Source organism: Lingula anatina, chromosome 8 (genome assembly GCF_051362555.1).
Source record: "Lingula anatina isolate TDL-2025a chromosome 8, LinAna3.0, whole genome shotgun sequence".
In the NCBI taxonomy this organism is placed as follows: Eukaryota; Metazoa; Brachiopoda; class Lingulata; order Lingulida; family Lingulidae; genus Lingula; species Lingula anatina.
Window position 1 is genome coordinate 13,334,304 of NC_141774.1, and position 19,932 is coordinate 13,354,235.

A 19,932-nucleotide genomic window follows, 5' to 3' on the forward strand; every position below is an offset into this window, starting at 1 on the left:
ATCTAAAACAACTCTTAAAATTCATATTATGTGAGATAGTCTCAGTTTAGTAATTGTGTAGTGCAGAAAGCAACACTCAAATTTTGGGTCACTTGTTTGCCATACTCCAATCACAACTAAGAGATAATACTCACAAAACAATCTGATAATGTATCTATTTATTCATATATTCGTCAGGGAGAATAGGCGGAGCTAGACTGTTGGATTTAGGCAGTGGTCCAACTATTGCGCACCATGTCATACTTTCCAAGTATTTTAACGAGCTAGCGTTCAGTGACCTCACAGAGAAGAACAGAGAGGCAATGAGAAAATGGAGAGATGGCGAGGCAGGGGCGTTTGACTGGGATTCAACCTTCAAATGTGTGGCCGCTTTAGAAGGAGAAGAGTGAGTGTTTATTAACTTTTGCTCTATAAATATTCTTTCCGGGACTGACGACCCAAATTCATTTAAAAAATCTGCTCTTAGTGATTCGTTGCTCGAAATTTTCACACACTTTGGTGTCTTATACCATTTCTAGTTGAATGATTTTAGCTAGTTCTTAAAGGCAGACAATTAGAAGAAGGAATCGGTCTTTTGTGCTTTAATTTGAGGGAATTTATTATTTCTAAGGTCTGGATTGAGAAAGATAAAGGGAATTGTAAAACAAAAAGTATATTTTTGAGACATTTACAAACCTTTAAGTTTGTTAAAACAGTATTTCGGAAACCAGTTTTTACTTTAAGAGAGGAGACAAAAAATTCGCTTTCCACTGTAAAACAGGTTGGTACATCATGCCTCTTGCTGACAAAACATATTCAGTCGCAGTTTTTTGTACACATAGATCTACGATACTATAGAAATGCATGTATGTAATGTCGAGAAAAAGTTAAGTAGGTCTATAGTTTTCTAATAAGGAAAAAAGACATTATTTTACATCACGTGGGTTTATTTATGATGCAAATTACTGATATGATTGTTGTTACTTTAGGGAAAATTGGATGGCTCTGAAGGAAAGTTTCCGCAACAAAATGAGCACCATATACCCGTGTGACGTCAGAAACCCCAATCCACTTCACCCGGTGTTGAGCAAACCTTTCGATTGCGTCACCAATATATTCTGTCTCGAGGCTGCGTGCTCAGATGACGTCACATTTGATCGCGTCATCAGAAATGTGACGTCACTGCTCAAAGATGGTGGCCATCTCATCATTGTGAACAGTCTGCGGCAGAGCGCCTATATTGTGGGAGATGTTCATTTTTCTGCACGAAGTTTGGAGAAGGAAGAGTACATCCGGTCTCTGAAATTTGCTGGGTTAGATGAGATATCGTGGTATGAAGGGGAAGAGACGACGGGCGGCCATCTTACCAATTCAAGTGGAGTCTATATGATCGTTGCCATGAAAAAAGCTATCTAATCCTGCCATAAAGTGCCTTCAACTTAAGGTATTTCCATACTGCATGTATAGAGGGAGCCACTGCAGCATCAAGCTCTCCTGCACTGGAGGACAATATAAGCATGCACTTCCTCTAGTCACCAGCTTTTATTTACCATGTGCTGTGTTGTTTTGAAATTATAAATCCCTAAAGATGAGTAATATTCCACCCAGAAAGGCTGGCAAGTTCATTTCACAGGGCAATTTCACGAACCCCCTCCCTAAATAGAACCCCCTCCCAAGAATCCCTGGATCCCCCCTGTCTTTCATTATATTCTCAATTATGAAATATTCAGCAACTAAATATAGTGAGAAATACCATGAATGCTACTTTGAGGGCTATAGAGTTGAAGTGATGTATATTTGGGGCTTGAACTGAGGTGACATTACATTTTTCGGCATTTTTTGCCTTTTTTTGATAATTTCAATTGACTATATTTCAATATTTAGCCTGATGACCTACTATTTTTTTAACATCATGTCATGAAGTACTCATAGGAGAGTGTTTTTGCTCATTTTCATGAAAATTAAATTCAGGGATTGGGTACAATGACCAATTTTGTGTAAAATTGTTGGTTTCCAAACTGGCCACCAGGTGGCGTAGAAACATGATGAGGTCAGTTCTAAAAATAGAAACAACAATAAATGTATGAAAAAATGTAAAAATATTCTCTTTTCTCTTCATTAAAATCTTAACAGGTGTAATTATCCCCCTCAGGAGTGATATACTGGGCCTGAAAACTTATTTATATAGAGGCGCTGCGATATCCAATTCTAGCATTTTAGTCCATATTTCAGTTGGCTGTGGTGAGGAAACTAAACCGGTGACCATATCAAAAAAAATCATTTTTATTACCAGTTTCACCTGTACTTCATTGGTGCAAAGTTTGGAGACAATTAAATTAGAGAATCTAAAAGTATGGAAATACCTTAAAGAGAAAACTTTATAAATGATTGAAACCCACGAAGATATATTATGAACTATTAATGACAGTTTGAAATTTCAGCTAACAAAATGCAGATGGATTAGAGTCAGTGCCATTCAATATGTTTCATATCATTTTGGAAGAATAAATGAAAATGAATTACAGAAATGTAAAAAAGAATATTATTTCGCTTGGTTTTGTGTGAAAAGTACAGAGGAGCAGCAGACTATATAAGTATATTGACCCATTTCTCTGATAATACACACAGCCTCAAACCAATTACACACATACAAGCACACACACGCACACACAAGCACATGCACACACAGAGAATAAAGCAGAAAGTTTTGGCGTTAAATCGTTAAAAGTCCCATCCTTTATATCGCCCCTTGCTCGGTGATATCCACCTACTCTATCCAAAATGAAGGTTGAAACTGTGGCATATATCCGTTTTGTGTACATTACAAATATTGCAATGCCATCCCATATATAGTATCGTGCATATCAGCCCCCCCCCCCCAAAAAAAAAAAAAAAAATCGTAGTAATAAAAAATCGGGTTGCGGTCAACAATATGATGAACACTCGTATTTCTTGACCAAGCACACTGTATGCAAGGTTCGATTTTATATTCACAGATCTATAAGAAGTTAGCAACTAGAGTCGTGGATTTCCAAACAGCTTTGTACCCACTGCCTAAGTTCTTATGACCTAATTTAGTCATAAGGTGCCTCATCTCCCCACCACATGTACTATTTAGATCCAGCTCTTCCTTACATGTCTTAGTGAAATATTACCTTGAGATATTATCTAGTCCCACGAGACAAGTGTCACAAGAGGCGCGCGGCATCTTAGGGGGCGTGGGGCATGCTACGGGGCGCCACCGCGTCCCTTACAACACCGTGGTAGTTCATAGTGCTGCTGTCCATATTGTTGTTTAACCTTAGGCACTTTGAATATCTTTGTTGAGTCTCTCTAGCTCTCTCTCTCTCTCTCTCTCTCTCTCTCAGCATTCATCTTCTATTGTTGTCTTTGCACTCATACCATATTTGAAAAAATATCTTTAAAAAATGAATAAAACATAAATAAAACACAAAGACATGTTATTGCGTGATCTAACATGAAGCCTTGAAAGGAGAAACACGCCTTTTCTATCTTTATAAACACTGTTAGCGGTCTACCTATCAAGTCAAATCACTGCATTTCCCCGCTTCAAACACACTTCATTAGCCAATGGAGTTATGTCAACAATAACACAGCACACGTCGATATTGTCGATTTAACCGCGGGCACAGTCAGTCAGCAAACACGAAAGAGGGTTAATCCGAGACCCTATTATGGCGTCCTTAGCAACCGGGTTTGGTGTTTAACTATTGACCCGTGTAAGAAGAGACCAAAACGAGGCCACGTAGTAATTGAAGGGGAATTGAACTTCATTTAATCGATATGAATGGCCCTTAGGTATAGACTGGATTGGTTTGGTGTGTGTAATTATTACCTGTTAGCATGATCTAATCAAGGAAGGAAACAGACATTAGGAGAAACCGAGGTGAACTGGCTTTCTAACCCGATCACGTCTTTCTAGAAAATCTCCCTGTAAGTTAACATTCGGATTAAGTTATATTTAGTGCACTTAACTGTAAGTAGACCTTGATAATGTTGGTGTCTATGTAGTATTTTAAGTGACTGTGTCGTTAAAGGAGTTACTTAAACAGTTCGTGTGACAGGTTGCGGTGTGTGTCCACAGCTTGACCAGTGACTAATCAATGTTCTAAAGAGCTAATTAATGTATTTTAACAACGGGTAAGTTTGTCCGGGAACTATTTCCCAGGCTACATGGATATTATTATAATAATGTTCCCACTGATCATATAGTACTCTCCATATGTTTGTAAATGGGCTGCTTTGTATTTACATTTTCAGAGCCAAGAGCGTGACACAAGGAATTAAAACATTGCTGCAGCTATCGACCCACTAGCAACTGAATACAACTAGTGACGGGTCTTAGTCCCGTTAGGCCACTCAAACAGTGTCAGATAGAGCAAAGCAGTGTTTGTGTCACGTTTTCCCTCGGCTAGGGGTTGAATGCCCGATCTTCAACCCAGTTAACACCGAGTCGTGGACAGCCAGCGACTTCGTTCACTCACAAAATTTGTCTGTTGACAGTTAAGGGACCACAGCGGACAGCGGCCTTGGTAACCTTTTAAGCAGGCTTGACACGTACAGGTCTGGGGAGATCTTATTTCACCATATCTCTAGGAAGTGTATCATTTTACCAGGTTACTTGGGGATTTTTTAAGGGAGACCCAAAACTGCCCCTGTTATTGGAAAGGATCCCTTTAGCATCCAGACACCAGGATATCATATAGATCTGATTCCACATCATGGCGAACTACCTGGGCCCCGAAAGTCCCAGGCCCTTTGCCGTGATATCGGAGACGTACCGGAACCGGCTGAAGATTCCTCAATACAGAGAGGATGAGCAGCACAGCTTCGGGGAGACGTGGGAAGAAAACATGTTCCAGCTGATACATAAACATTTGGAGCTGGGGACTGCTGATAGGTAAGACACGCACGAGTGCACGTGCACGCGATGCACATGCATATTATAGGTGTGGTAGCTGGAAAGTGTGTTTGTGTGCGTGCGTGTGGGGTGCGTGCGTGTTTGTGTGCGTACTTGTGTGTGTAAATGTGTACGTCAGTGTGTGTGTGTGTGTGTGTGTGTGTGTGTAACCCCCCTGTGTTTTTCAAACAAGTCAGTCACATATATAAGGGGGGGGGGGCAAAGAGACTGCTTCCACTTTTTAAATCCAAAACGTTTACATAATTTAAAATATTTTAAATATAAATCGTGTCAAGCTAATGTTTTCCTTTGTCGTAACCACCCCGCCCCCATACACACACGCACACACATACACCTAAAATCTGCTTCCTACGCACCTATGTGTTCATGCTTATAGGTAGGCCTACGTGTAGGCCTACGTATGTTGTTCCACGACAGTAGCTATACTGTATGTTGAGGCAAACGAGACGGAATCTAGAATATTTCTAGTTAACTGCAACCGCGAACTATCAAACTTAACAGTCTTGCTTTATTTTCAAGACAGTTTAATTAGGCCTACAGTGCAGGGCCGTAGCCTGAGCAAAATGCCAGGGGGGGCAGTAAGTGGACACGAGGGGGCAAAGCTACCGAGGGGGGAGGGTGTGGTGTGTAAAATTCCAAATTCCAGGGGGGGCAGCTGCCCCCCCCTGCCCCCCCGGAGGCTACGGCCCTGCAGTGAAATTATTCCTGGTAAAGCCCGTGTTAGTAATAGGCCTACTGGAAAATATGTACCAAACTCCGTCATTTATATGATTCATTATTTGTCATAAAGCAATTCGTTATTTATAAGTTATGCAGGTAATATCTTTATCCGCAACGCCCGTATTATTTGCTTTTCGTTTTTTTAACAATTTTCCGCTTTAAAACCCTCTTGTTATATTTTCAGGTTTTGCTACATTGGCGAGGACAAAGGATCTTTGGTGGAGAAAATCGAACACAAATTCTGCCTCCTAGAGCCAACTTGTAGCGTCATACCAGGCTGTAACGCGCACGTGGAAACCATTTGCAAAACCAAGCGCGTCTCCATCCCTATTGCCGGAGTTGGCGCGGAAGAATATTTCGAAAAAATGGCACGTGACGCACCCTACAAAGGGCCTTCTTTTGATCGCGTTTTATTGATGGACTGTATCCAATACTTCGAGAATCCTAGGGAATTTTACGGAAATGTAATGAGGACAGTTTCTGATTTCGGGAAAATTTTGGTCATCCATCGACCCGGATCTATGAATTCTCTGCCGTACCCCCGCGACGCTCTAATCCGTGTTCAAGAAAAGGACCACCCGTACATGCAAATTATTCGGGATCTTCAAAACCACAACTTCGACGTCCAGTGGGAAATAGAAACCCTACCCATTATCATGCCAAAGGTAAAATGGTTGGCTATGATCAGGGACCGTTATCCTAGTCAACTGGAGGCCATCAGTAATTTCGAAGTTTCAGCCGGCATGAGAGAATTGTGCGAAGGATCCCTGAAATACGAGGGAGAAATGATCGAATTCATTGACAGGCTTCTGTTCATCACCGCCAGTAGGAATCTTAGCCAGTCCGGCATGCCCATAGTCAAGAGGTGGGGTAATGTGGGTAAACCCCAGCCAACCCCCACTGGGCAGGCGCTGAACTTAAGGCTGGAAGTGACACCGGATATCGCCCGGTATGTGCAGAAGAAAGATTGGAAGCCGAAAGACGAAAAGCGTTATCCATATTCGGGGAACTGAAAGTGATTAAATACAATATTTATGCATTAAGATGTTAAGTGACGCAAAATTTGGTGGTTTTGAATTCAAATATTTTTTAAAAACATGTATAACAGGTCCGTTTGGTTCATTGAAGAAGACGTCAACGAGTTCTAATTATAGGGTCTATCATTCTGGGGGACTAAAATATTTGCTCATAAATTTATATTTTCAAAAATTATCACCAGACACCCTTTTAGAATTATAACGATGTATTTCATCGTGTATTGTAGTGCAATGATGTCTGCACGAAGCGATAAAAACGTCGATGAAAGTATAAATGATTAATTGCCTATCAAGTGACACTTGCATGTAATGCGCCCCCTTTATTGATTAACTTCATTAATCAACACAGACACAGTGATCGCGAAAGAACGTGTTACCAGGGTCGACTTTGTATCAAAGCAAATATCGAACGAAATATTACACATTGGGATTTATACAGTACATAAAACGTTGCTTTATTACCACACATCATATTCAAACTCTGATAAATGTATGCTGTACAATTAGTCATAGACATTCGCAGTTTGCATGTATGTTTTTGCTGATACTGCTTATTTATACGAAGACTGTGTGATTTACTTATGTAGACCCTTTCACTGATAGAGTTGCACTTTCACCCAGAAGCGGGATAACTTGAGATTTCTATCCGAAATGGCGAAACTGGAGTACACATGTTAATCTTCGGATTTTTTTTCAGACGCCCTTGCCTCTATTAAATCAATTTTAGAATTAATTTTACTATTGGCGAATTTGCGTTTATCAGAGAAGTAGTCCTGGCCAGCTAAGACGAGCTGCCTTTAAAATGCCCTTCAGTGACGTTACGTGCAATTACAATTAATTACAATTACAATTAATCCAGCGCGCTTATCTAGTCAGATTTATCATGTATTCCTAAACTATATTTCTAGTGGTCTTAAGCCTTAGTAAAGGGATTGTAACCAACCCAAAAGAGGTGAATGATTTTATTTCGTTTTTTAAGACAGGTGGAAAGAATATAATTGGATCACGTTTACCTGCATATACGCCCTAGAAAAAATGTTGCATTAGCATTACTGGTGATTTATCTATGTACGGCTACCATTCCGACAATCAGGTGATTCATGGTAGATTAATTTATTACTGATGTCTTAATGATGAAAGGACATAAAAAGTGCAATCGCTAAAGAAAATAATTACCAAAAATATCTTATTTTGGATTAATTGTTTAAAATTATGCACTATGCAGGAAAAATGGTGACGATCTCATTTTGTCAATGAATTTATAAGGGCTCGTCTAATTAGTGCGACTCTGAACATCAAGAACGGTTTGCAGTCTCTTATGATCTCTTGAAAGATAATTGTTATGGTATTTTTTGTTTTGAATTTGGAGCTGCTAGTATAAATGAAAGAATATTTTTCTTGGTGATTGAATTTGCTCAATCGCTTGCTTGAAGTATCGAATAAAGTGCAATCTTTCACTTCACAAAATTGTTAAGTGTTTTTTCCTCTAGTATAGGGCCTACAGTACGTGTATGTAGGCCCTATAGGACAAGGGGTAATCATATACAGAACTTATTTTTCTTAATTTATATCTTATTCGCTTAAAAGTAATTAAAAATAGTGTGGTTAATGTTGAGCACCGGTGTCGCCTGCTGTGCTTGCTACTACAGAATGGTAACTGTAGCCCTGGCCTATTTGTGCAATGACATACTGTAGGCCTACATGCAGGTCTCTATAGCAGACATAGATTGAGTGTGCACGGAAAGGCCGATCGACGTAATCGCGTACGCGTTGTCTGCCGTTAATGCAATGACAGAAATGTCGGTTCACTATACAGAAATACTCGACACATATTAGGCCGTGTCGCTTTTGTCGTTTGTTTTCATAATAAATGCCTCTATTCTAAATAACCCGTAGGACAAAAGTTAACACAGCGGTTGTGATAGTTGGGTCACCCTGCCAGGTGACACTCTCGGATTGCGTTCCTCCCACAATGCACCGCTCAGGATGTGGCGTCATGTTGCTAAGGCGTTATTGAGTCGCATTAAAGGTATTGTAAACACTCGCGGACAGCCAGTGTTAACTCATTGTTCGGCGTCTTGGCCACAGTAACAGTATCCCGTCCAGAGATTTACGAGAGGAGTCCGTCTGTTGACGAAGCTTTCTCGTAAGATCGGCGACAATGGCGCAGCATTATTATGAGAGATTGTAAGTATCAGAATAATTACCTGTATGTTTCTATTTATCAACTCGTTTACCTGTCCCATCGAATATATTAGGTGTCCGCCTCGAATGTACGCCTTTCAGGTCATAACGTTCAAAGTGACTTTTTCTGAGTATTGGAATTACCAACCAGACCACGAACTTTCTATGTTAAATCACGGCTATTCAATGAAAATTTATATCCACTCTCAGTGTTAAATAAGAATAATTGGGATTAAAAATCATAGTATCAGTATGTTTTCAGCCGTGGTATATATATATATATATATATATATATATATATATATATATATATATATATATATGATGTCTTATATCTATTGAATTAAGATTATTGGTGTGCAGCTTTGAGTATCAGAATATTAATAATATAATGACAAATAAGAATGAAAAACATAAGCAAAAAAACTAAATCAGGTCCAGGCCAATAGTCAGTCTCGAATGCCTCTGAAATTCTTAGGAATTGCGATGAATATTTTAAAACACTGAAATAATTCCATTGGGCTTATTAATTTATTCAGACCTGTATTTATTTATTTATTTATTTATTTATTTATTTATTTCATTTCATTTCATTTCATTTTCAGGAGCCACCGCACGCTCAAGCCAAAATACTACACCCCGACAAACAACTACCTGTCAGGCGATGGGAAGAGTGAGGTATACATGGGCGCCGCCTGGTACGTGCCCTCAGAACGCGCCTTCGAGAGCTACCACAAACACGGCCACCTCCCACCGCAGAGACGTGTAGACGCCAAGGAATACGACAATGAAGATGATTGGAGGAAATTCCAGTATCTGCGGGATAGACCTCCAGGTATGGGCTTTCATTAAGTTGCTGTTGAAATGATAAAATCGTACATATGGAAAGTTTAAAAAATGGATAATTCTGGTCACTTTTCAAATATAAGCCTTTGAAGAATCAGTTTAGCCTAATATAAAAATGACATAGTAGAACTGAGAACCGCAAATGTAGAGTTTCAAAATAGGTCTAAGTGTCTGACTTGGGTTCCTTTGAAAATAAATTAGCAGAGGATTACAGTTAAACGAATTGAGGACAGATTGAACATTGTGTGCATACTTTCTGAATAGCTCTTTAGGAATATTATGAAGTTGAAACAACTGCTATCATTAATTTTCGCAAACACTGATTTTCACGATTACAAAAAAAAAAAAAAAAAAAAAAAAATTGAATACGAAATAATGTAAAATTTTTCATTTTTTTTCCCTCAGCATATAACAGACACAGAGTGATGAAGATGACCAACACGCCAGAGCTCAGTCTCCATGGTTACTGCACAAACCCATTTAACCTTCATCGTACAGGTGTGCGTGCAAGAACGCTCTATGATCCCAAACCCGACGGTGTTAGCAATCCAATATGGCGCGGTCCACATGGTTACTATGGTTACTACCACGAAAGACTGGATGCTAGGGACACTGGTGGCTTCCGAGTCACGAGACAAATGTATAACGACGAGGATTGGTTAAAATGGGAGCAGCTCCGCACTGTTGATGATCCCAGTAATCTGTTGGGTGTTAGACCCCAGCATGCCCTACCACCACTGAATGTATAAAATGTTGGGACGTGTAATATGAACTCATAGGATGGTGCAGGCGCATTGGGCATTTTTAGTGTCTCTTCCATTTTATTAAATGGGTTCAGGGTTGGGAAACCAGTACTTGTGCCAATTAGAGATTTAATGTTTCAGAAACAAAAGTTGAGCCATTGGTATAATCTGCATAATGAAGTACAGTGTACATGTAAATGTACGTCTCTCAAGCCCTGTGAGTTTTTGAAACTGACAAAACAGAATTTGAAAATGAAAACGAAACATTAAAACACTGGTTTTACTGACATGGTTGGGGCCTTACTACTGTTGGTAGAAAGGCTACGGACTCACATTGCAATTGGCGACTGTTTGGTATGTGTACAATAATGGTCCATTCTCTGAGGTCAAGAGATTTGTACATATGTACAATAATTCTTTTCTTTACAGAAAAGCGACAAAAAACTATAACAGTGTTGAAATGTATTTTTATTGGTTGTCATTACCTTTTTAGTTGCTGCTCTTGGTGCCTTTAAGCGACGCTATTCAGACATGTTTTAGAGGCAAAGTAAAATTTGCTCAACCAAAGAAATGTTTTTTTGTGTGCTTTCTCATTTACTTTGGTATACATTTTTCAATTAACAAACATATGTAAGTGAATAAATATTTTGTTTATAAAAACATGTATACGATTTTGTGTAACTGCAATTTATGTAATCCATGTATTTGAGTTATTTAGATAAAAAACCCTCTATATCATAGCGGTCTTTGCACGACATACGAAACGTGAATGCGTTGTGTAAATTAACAGTAAGAACGAACGAGACTGGCTATAAACAGCACGTGAGTGTACATCGTACATATACATGACCGTAAGCTGAGACAAATGCTTGAGGGGAAAGTGTTAAAGCCCTATAAATATACAAGCAGGTTATTTGTATGCCCATCGCTGACGTTGACTTAAGGAAAAGTAATAGAAATTTGACGAACTGGGGGAGAGAGAAAGGTTAAACTTTTTTAAATCTCTGCGAGAGGCAGCAAGAAAGGGGTATGCACACCTGCAATTTACGCCCCAGTCACGGTTATCTTATATCATGTATCAAAGACGATGAGATTTTCCCTTGCAAAGCTCGCGATAAACGATTGAGATAAGTCACACGTGCGGCACTCTCACGATTGCTTAACACATTAACTCACACACTGACACACATACACAGTAACCCAAAGGACCCAGGGGTGGATATTTCTTATTTAAAGACGCCAAGATGCTGCTGGTTTTATTGTTTTCCGTGCTAAATTGTCTTAATCTGGCGGTCAGAGGTAAGCTGCTGTCTGAACTCGCGTGTACTGGTGCGTGACGGGCGGGAGAAGGGTACTGTAGGTTCCCGTTCAAAAATTCACAACCAGTCCAGCTTAGCTCATGCATAATTAAAAACAACCATGTACTTTTTATAGGAATTTATTTGGTGATTAAATTTGCTCAACTTTGCATGCTTTCTATTCGTAGCTTTCTCAACAGGTAAACCTACGCACTCTAAATGAAAGCCCATTCAGACGAGACAATTGCATATATCATTACCTATAAACCGATCACGACTGAGAGATATGGCTTAGTTGAGGACAATGGTTTTCTGGATAAAGAACAGAGTTAAAATATGTAAACTTGGGTGGAAAAGTGATAATAAAAGTCTTGTATCGTTGGCTGGGACTGCAGTCTCGTTTACACTGCAGGTAAGATTAGGTAATGTTCATATGACAAATGAACCTTAAGTCTTGCTTATGAGTCTAGAATGTTTGGAAAACTAGATACATAGAGGTATTGAGCATTTTTATCTATTCTTCTGTGACAGGTTGTGCGAAACCTTGATACTCCTCTCTTTGAAATGGCTATTTGACGTTTTTTTGATTGAGGGGAGTAGAACAAGCACGTAAGGAGTTCACATTTAAAAATGGATAGCTGGGTGCCAACCTGCACATAATGTCAAGTGTAATGTACATTAATATTTTGGTTACAATTAAAATTCTGTACAGCAAATCTGAAAATTGTGAATCCTCCCTGTTATCCTAAAGGAAGCGCTGGTTAAATAATGCATTTTCTATTGTTGATCTTTTGGCAATCAGTTTCTCTTCTTTCCCCTTTGCTCCTCGTGAAGCATGAGAAGAGGCACAGATCGCTCCACCTTGACTTATCCCTGACACTTCTGGTGCTGCCCCTCTCCCTCTTCCGGCTAGCACCTCATCTCACCCCACTTTCTTTTTACAGTCTCTCTTCAAGATTCTCTTAGCCTTCCTCTCTTTCGTTGGACCCCAATCCCATGCCTTGGGAACATTTTTTTGTTTTAAGAATCTTAATAAGCATACGTGTATGATTTTTAAAACAAAAATACAAGGAATTTCTCATTTTGAGTGAAGTCAATCCAGTAGCATGCCACAAAATGCATCGTATCATTCATGCAATACCGGCCGTTTCTTGCATGTCCGGCCATTACGATATTTAAAACAGTCAGAAAAGAACAAACCTAACATGCTTTAATCCCCCTTTTGATATCACTGTCAGTTGAGAATGAATAATTTTTTCCAACATTAAATAGCGAGAAACATTAAAATATTAAGATTATTTTAAATATTCAAGGATTTTAAATTAAGTATTTTTTTCTACAGGCCAGTCAGACCTTGCCTCCAATGTGAACGCTTTGAAGGAGTATTTGGGACACTCTTCTTCACAGGGATGTTATCAGGCCTCGAACAGAAACGCTAATTTCAAGTTATTCTCAAGGTGAATATTGGTATACTCAGTTATGTAATGCTGTTCATCCTGTTCATCACATTTTACAGACTCCTGTTATCCTATTTATGTGCATTTTAATTTCGTTTTAATCCAATATGAAGAGCAACCAAAGAGCGGCGTCTTCGTATAAAAAATTAGTGAAATAAGAAAGAAAGAAAGAAATTACTTTTCTATCTTTTAGTGTTTGTAGGCAAATATTCTCGACTAATAGGGAGAAAAATTGTCTCCATAAATTTAGATTACTAGGATTTCTTTCTAGGTTTGTTACAGGTGCCAAAAAAAAAAAAAAAAAAAAAAAAAAAAAAAAAAATATATATATATATATATATATATATATATATATATATATATATATATATATATATATATATATATTTTTTTTTTTTTTTTCTTTTAATTTTGGTTACAGAAATAACAATATGGGAAGCTGCGTTACCGTGTACGCAAACAGTCTCAAGACGGCCAATTTTGACTCGTCCAAGAAAACGTATTTGTTCTCCCATGGCTGGCAAGGTTCGGGTACCGACTCCTACGTGGCGCCACTGGTACAGGCATTGCTGCTTAAGGTATGTTCCGTCGTAGACCTTTCATGTTTCCAGTTTGAATATTAAATACAAAATGATACAGGAAGGGTAGGCACAGTTTTTGATCCTCTTTGGAACCGGCAGTTATAAAGACCGTCTGGTTTTTAATCGATACTTGGTCAACAGAAGGTGACTGCAATTGGAATTGAATATATCTTATTAACACGGTTGTAATGATTCTAAAATTGTTCATATATTAATTCACTGTATAATATGAAAAACAGACACTTAACTCTATTTTGATTTATGATAAAAAGGAGGACGCCAACGTTATCGTCATTGACTGGAACAAAGGCTCCAGGAACCCTAACTTGCTGACAGCCTCCAAGACAGCCACGTCTGTAGGGGTCGACGTCGCAGCGCTCGTGGGTACCATGACAACGCTTGGCCTAAGTCCTAATAGAGTCAATCTGATTGGTCATTCACTTGGCGGAAAAGTTGTTAAGGTCGCCGGAAATGCCCTTGCTTCAGCCGGGAAGAGAGTTGCCAGCGTTGTTGGTTAGAATATTAGTTTTACTTATTAGTTTAATTCATATTCTCTACTTAACAAACCTTTTGAATTCGAGTTCGAATAGTCCTGTGTTGATTCGGAATGTGTTGTTATTTACAGTATCTTTAAATCATTTCAGGAAGCAATTAAATTGTCTTACCTGCTGACTAAAACTGCTTTCCCTCCTATAGCTTTGGATCCCGTCGCTGGGAGATACTCGGGATCCGCCGACTTGGTCCAGGTAGTACACACGAGTCCAATCGCAGCTTTCTCAACAGGTACATCTACGTTCAGACGAGACAATTATATCTTTCCTTATCTATAATGTTTTCACTTATCAGTGAATGTTAGCTTTACTAACACTGAAAACGTCTCAAATGTCGATTTCCCAGCTGATCTTCAAGCAAGGTCTTAGAACTAGTAATTATAACCGTATCATTATATGACCTTCAGAATTTATATTTATTTATTCATTTATTTATTTATTTCATTCGCAGGGGACATTGATTTCTTTGTCAACGGAGGCGCCTTCAGTAGAGACCTGATGGAGTCTCACATGGTCGCCATACACATGTACACGGAATCTGTGACCGGAAGTTGTCCATTCTCCGCTTGTGCTAAAACTAAGTGAGTGTCGTTCATATTCAGTAGAGTTTTTATTTGGGTAACTGGGTGTTTTTCTATAAAATAGGCCTAAATATGTAAATGACATCAGAATAAAATCCAAGAATTTATGAACTATCAAGTGATCAATATTAAATTTGAACCATTTTAAATTCATAATTGGAAACGATATGAACACACCCCATTTTTTATAATGGCCTGATGCTTATAATTATTTCTTGAAAGACCATGATGGGGTTTTAGGTCTCCTTACTTTCTTTTAACATTTACTACTAAATGAATATATTAACGCAAGGAGAATTCTTCCTCTGTTTCAGCCCAACCTCGTGCAACAGTATGGGCTATGGGGTTCGCAGCAGTGGTCCCAAGGGAAAACTTTATATCACGGTCAAGGACGCCACTGCGTTCTGCTAGCACGGACGCTGAAAACTTCTGTTTTCGACTAAGTATAATTATAATCATGATTCCATTTATATTAGACTACCTAAATTAAGGTAAATAAAAGCGACCACCAGACTACTTGGTAATTCCTTTCATAGGGTCTAACATGAGCGAAACAAAATTTAAACCATGTTATAATAGTTCAAAATGGGGTGTTCATAGTGAATTATGGGTCTCGTAATATCGACTTGTTAAGAAGCTAAATAAATCACCAATTAACGATTGGGTCAGTATACATGTAACTGGGTCAAGGCCAAATCAACATACATGTAGTTGAAGTCGGGATGAGGGTTGTTGACACGGGTCGATCCTTATCGGGGGCCCATAAGTCCACAGGCACAGCCATATTTCTTTCAACAACGGGAATATTGTCCTTACCAAAATGGAAGGCAATACTTCATCACCATAGGCCGACAAACTTAAGGCAAAATCCCAAAGATTGTTACATATTTTTCCATAAGTTCCCTTGCCTCCTTTGAGGGGGGGGGGGGGGGGGACAGTTAAATTATACCCGCCAAACAAATATATCTGGAAGGATGGCTCTCTAAGGAGTGGGTCATAGACGTATACACCTGTCCCAGTCCCACATGGCATACTGCTAAGATCGTGACATTTATTTGGTATAAAGCCGGATCAGTTTTGCAATCGGCGGTCAGTATACCCTGGGACGTTATACAATGCTGCACCTTACCCTGTCTGCGCTTTGTCTCTTCTTCCTGTGCGCCTACGGTAAGTAATTTACAATTCTTCAGTGCAGTTTTGTGAAAACTTGTTAAGATGATATGACAATTTTGTTCCACACAAATGAAATGTAAGGAATCAGCAATTAAAAAAGAGAAATAGAAAAGAAAAGAAGCCCTATTAACAAATTAGTCTTAATATCAGATTTGTTTGTTTACATTTTGATCGTTAAAAAAAATCATTCGAGCTGAAGACAGAGTAAAATCTTTAGTTTATTATCTGTTTTATCGACTATCTGTCTGCCTGTCTAGCTGGATGTAGATCTTTTTTGTCCGTCTGCCTGCCTGTTTCTGTGACCGTAGATCAGTCAGTCTGACTGTCTGCCTGTTTGTCCGTTTGCCTGCCTGTCTCTGTGACCGTAGATCGGCCTGTCTGTCTGTCTGTCTGTCTGTCTGTTTAGTATACTGACGCGATTGGTTACATATTTGCCTCCAGGTCAAAGTGACCTGACGGTCCAGATAGGCAAGGGGGACTCCCAGGACTGTCCTCGTGCCGCGTGGACCACCGCCACCTTCAAAATTTTCACCAGGTGAGGAAAAAGTCTTGAAAGAAAACTTGTGAGATTGTAGTGCCTTGACCCCTGAATTTTTAAAGAGGTAGCACGATTTTTTTATATACCAAATGTTGTGGTTAAATTTGCAATTCTAATTTCCCTGGGAAAGAAACACTTCACAAAGAGAAAAAAGTCACTTTGTAATAACTGCGTAGAAAGAATGGAGCCAGTTTCAGTTTTGAATCAAAAGTACATTGTAGTAGGTATGAAAATCCCTAGTAGGGCCAAAGCCATACATCTGCAAATGCCTTTATCTTTGAACTCTTGTAAACTACGCAATTGTTGAATGCGATATTGTCTTTATAATGCTTTATTTAAAATATCTTGAATAACTGACCAACCTTGTCCAACAAATTAATCCATGACACAGAATGCATTAAACGCCCTTCATTGAGGTAAAGGAGCCAAGTTTAAATTTATTACATTTTAATCTATTCAACATTTACAATACAGTTGTTCAGCTGCAAATCTGAAAATATGCCGTTCCAAATATTCAAACAAAAATAGATTAACATTTATCAAAGAGACAGTACCCCCGATAGTCCAAACTGCAGTTTTTATTTCCTTAACCAGGACCAACACGAGAGGATCGTGCATAACTCGTAAATCTAGGACACTCCAGTCCGCCAAGTTTGATGGTTCCAAGAAGACGTATTTTTTCGCACACGGTTGGTTGCAATCTGGTACCGATGACTTCAATGGACCGCTGGTGCAAGCCTTGCTGAGAAAGGTGAGCTGGGAATATTTCAATTACTATAAAAATTTTCCTGGTTATAATTCGTTGTAGATTCTATGGATAGACAATAAATAAAAAAAATAGGAAAGAAAGAAAGAAAGAAAGAAAGAATGGAATTAATAAAAGACAAAAAAGAGAAATAGACAAAAAGGGACAGAAAAGGGAAAGCTTGGAAAACAAAGATAGAGTGGAGAAAAAAAGGCTAGAAAAGGTAAATTGGTAGGAAAAGTAAAGAGTAAATAAAAATATATAGACTTAACTTGTTTTACCTAAAATTTAAAGGCAGGGATTTCCACCACTCTTCAGAGGGCCTTCGCCACATTCAACAGTACTTTCAAGTAACTTTATAAAAGAAACAAAGATAACGACTTTCGCCTAATTTTTTTCACCCTACACACATATATATACCGTACCATCAATTTTCTTCTCATTATTTCTTACAGGAGGACGCCAATGTTATTGTCGTCGACTGGAGCAGCGCATCCCAGAACATTAATCTGTTGTATTCCTCGACCTCTGCCCATTTCGTTGGAGGCGAGGTGGCGGGAGTGATTAAATCCATGAACGGCCTCGGTCTGAGTCCTAAGAACACGAATCTGATTGGTTTCTCGTTGGGGGCCAAGATCATGCAGGTGGCCGGTAACGCCCTCGCCGGTGACGGCAAGAAAGTCGCTAATTTCGTAGGTAAGATTTTAACAGATATTTATAAGTTTTGGACCAAAGGAAGATACTGAGTACAGTGCATTTCTTATGCAAAGAATTTGTTAATCATCACGAGGATTCTTGCTCGTTTTCGAGTTTCATCTAATTTCATGGAGTTATGATATCTCGGATGTTTTTCATTGAAATATTACATACAGGTAAATGTATAGCGCTACACTGATACGATATATATATGAAGTTAAAACGCTTTTATTTGAAGAAATTTTGTTTAATTTTCATCTTTTAGATTTAATTACTTTTATATTGGTTTTCAATTTATCTGTGTAGTTTTGGTTTACATGTGTATATACATATGTTAACTGCCCTGAGACGCATGTTGGCGCGTTTTCAAAAAATAAGTAAATAATAATAATAATAATAATAATAATAATAATAATAATAATAATTATTATTATTATTATTATTATTGTACCGATATAACTTCAAATATGTTTCCAGCCCTGGATCCAGTAGCAGCGTCCTACAAAGGGGCAGCAGACCTGGTACAGGTGGTCCACACTAGCGCCATCTCCCACCTGTCCTCAGGTAAGACAACGCTCACCTGTCCTCAGGTATTACAACGCTCACCTGTCCTCAGGTAAGACAACGCTCACCTGTCCTCAGGTAAGACAATGCTCACCTGTCCTCAGGTAAGACAACCAAAGGGCCCCAAATATGCACCTGAAGTCAATTGCTTGCCACAAAAGCGGATCAAATGCCACCACATAGTTTCAAAGACTTCTTAACTTAAAGAAATGCTCAAGGACAGCGTTTCATATAACCCGAAATTAATATTTGATATATAACGGCCAGAAAAATATAGTCCGGACCGATGGATTTTTCAGAAAGAGTGAATTTAGCTGTCCGACATGGCCAGTAGATTATTTCCTTAAAAGCTAACATTTTTCTCGCAATTTCTCAAAAATATGCTTGAGTCACCTATGTTGCACAAAACGGTTTCCATAACTGTTTATTCAGGATCATTTTAATCGTTGCAGGCGACATAGATATCTTTGTCAACAAGGGATTCGTCAGTGTCAATCCAGTCAGGTCCCACAACGTGGCCATAGATATCTATACCAAGTCGATAGAGGGTGGCTGTGGGTTCTCTGCATGTGCTGAAAATGAGTGAGTCTTTAGTGTCAGATACTTATACGTAATCTTAAAACGAAGAAATATCCTAAAACGCAACCAGTTACTAATTACAACTGTAAAGATGGTTTAAGCTACGCATTACTTTAAGACTATCTAAAAATCTTCAAAGTCTATCGTTATTAGAAAACTTCAATTATAATTTTTTGTTAACTTACGGCATTTTGAACTGTATTTTGAATTAGTAGTTTCAATTTCTATGGCCACAAATTTTTCAGGTCGAACGAATTTTAATTATTGTACACATTTAAATCTTGCTGATGGCATATTTTTTAATATTCACGTTATTAAAAAATCTTTAATAGTAAATAACGGTTCGTTTCAGTTCCAAATCCTGCAATCGTCTTGGCTACGGCGTCAGTTCTACAGGTGCGAAGGGCAAGCTGTACATGACCGTGACGAGCGCAGAGAAGTTTTGCTGAGCTGCGACATAAAAAATTATCTTGATTAATATACCCGATGTAGCAGCCTTGGGATAAAAAGAATTTTGTTCATTTTAAGGAAAAAGACCAAAAACCACCGTATAGGCAATGCCCTGTGCAAAAGCGTTACGGCTATACAGTAACTATAAACTCAGTACAGCGTCTCAGTTTATTTCTTGCGATCCTTGCAATAAGACAGACTTTGCTGTTTAATTTATTACTTCTTCGTGAATAAAATAAATGAACGTAAATGATGTCCGACTCAGTTC

General features: G+C 38.6%; 5 protein-coding genes across 7 annotated transcripts; all 5 read left to right on the plus strand.

Annotated features, from left to right (window-relative positions):
* The first annotated feature begins 181 nt into the window (after positions 1-181).
* LOC106157914 (indolethylamine N-methyltransferase-like) lies at positions 182-1,410 on the plus strand. Its single transcript, XM_086994743.1, has 2 exons — positions 182-385; positions 969-1,410. Exons 1-2 carry the CDS (start codon positions 303-305, stop codon positions 1,393-1,395), a joined length of 510 nt encoding a protein of 169 aa, XP_086850869.1. The 5' UTR covers positions 182-302; the 3' UTR covers positions 1,396-1,410.
* Positions 1,411-3,598: 2,188 nt separating this feature from the next.
* Positions 3,599-7,860, plus strand: LOC147760391 (uncharacterized). Of its 3 annotated transcripts, none has more exons than XM_086994562.1 (3): positions 3,599-3,976; positions 4,261-4,900; positions 5,826-7,860. In XM_086994562.1, the coding sequence occupies exons 2-3, from the start codon at positions 4,722-4,724 to the stop codon at positions 6,652-6,654; spliced, it is 1,008 nt and encodes a 335-aa protein (XP_086850688.1). In that variant the 5' UTR covers positions 3,599-3,976; positions 4,261-4,721; the 3' UTR covers positions 6,655-7,860. The 3 variants fall into 3 exon arrangements, with proteins under 3 accessions (XP_086850688.1, XP_086850687.1, XP_086850686.1); XM_086994561.1 differs by having other exon boundaries at positions 3,599-3,886; XM_086994560.1 differs by having other exon boundaries at positions 3,600-3,933.
* Positions 7,861-8,680: 820 nt separating this feature from the next.
* LOC106157915 (uncharacterized) lies at positions 8,681-11,115 on the plus strand. Its single transcript, XM_086994425.1, has 3 exons — positions 8,681-8,865; positions 9,468-9,697; positions 10,114-11,115. Exons 1-3 carry the CDS (start codon positions 8,840-8,842, stop codon positions 10,455-10,457), a joined length of 600 nt encoding a protein of 199 aa, XP_086850551.1. The 5' UTR covers positions 8,681-8,839; the 3' UTR covers positions 10,458-11,115.
* A 114-nt stretch (positions 11,116-11,229) lies between these two features.
* On the plus strand, positions 11,230-15,478 carry LOC147760392 (pancreatic triacylglycerol lipase-like). The gene is made up of 7 exons (XM_086994423.1): positions 11,230-11,750; positions 13,092-13,206; positions 13,628-13,784; positions 14,060-14,300; positions 14,484-14,570; positions 14,790-14,919; positions 15,234-15,478. Exons 1-7 carry the CDS (start codon positions 11,696-11,698, stop codon positions 15,328-15,330), a joined length of 882 nt encoding a protein of 293 aa, XP_086850549.1. The 5' UTR covers positions 11,230-11,695; the 3' UTR covers positions 15,331-15,478.
* Positions 15,479-15,964: 486 nt separating this feature from the next.
* On the plus strand, positions 15,965-19,919 carry LOC106162350 (pancreatic triacylglycerol lipase-like). The gene is made up of 7 exons (XM_013539621.3): positions 15,965-16,086; positions 16,534-16,627; positions 17,225-17,381; positions 17,831-18,071; positions 18,549-18,635; positions 19,088-19,217; positions 19,567-19,919. The coding sequence occupies exons 1-7, from the start codon at positions 16,035-16,037 to the stop codon at positions 19,661-19,663; spliced, it is 858 nt and encodes a 285-aa protein (XP_013395075.2). The 5' UTR covers positions 15,965-16,034; the 3' UTR covers positions 19,664-19,919.
* The last annotated feature ends 13 nt before the right edge of the window (positions 19,920-19,932 follow it).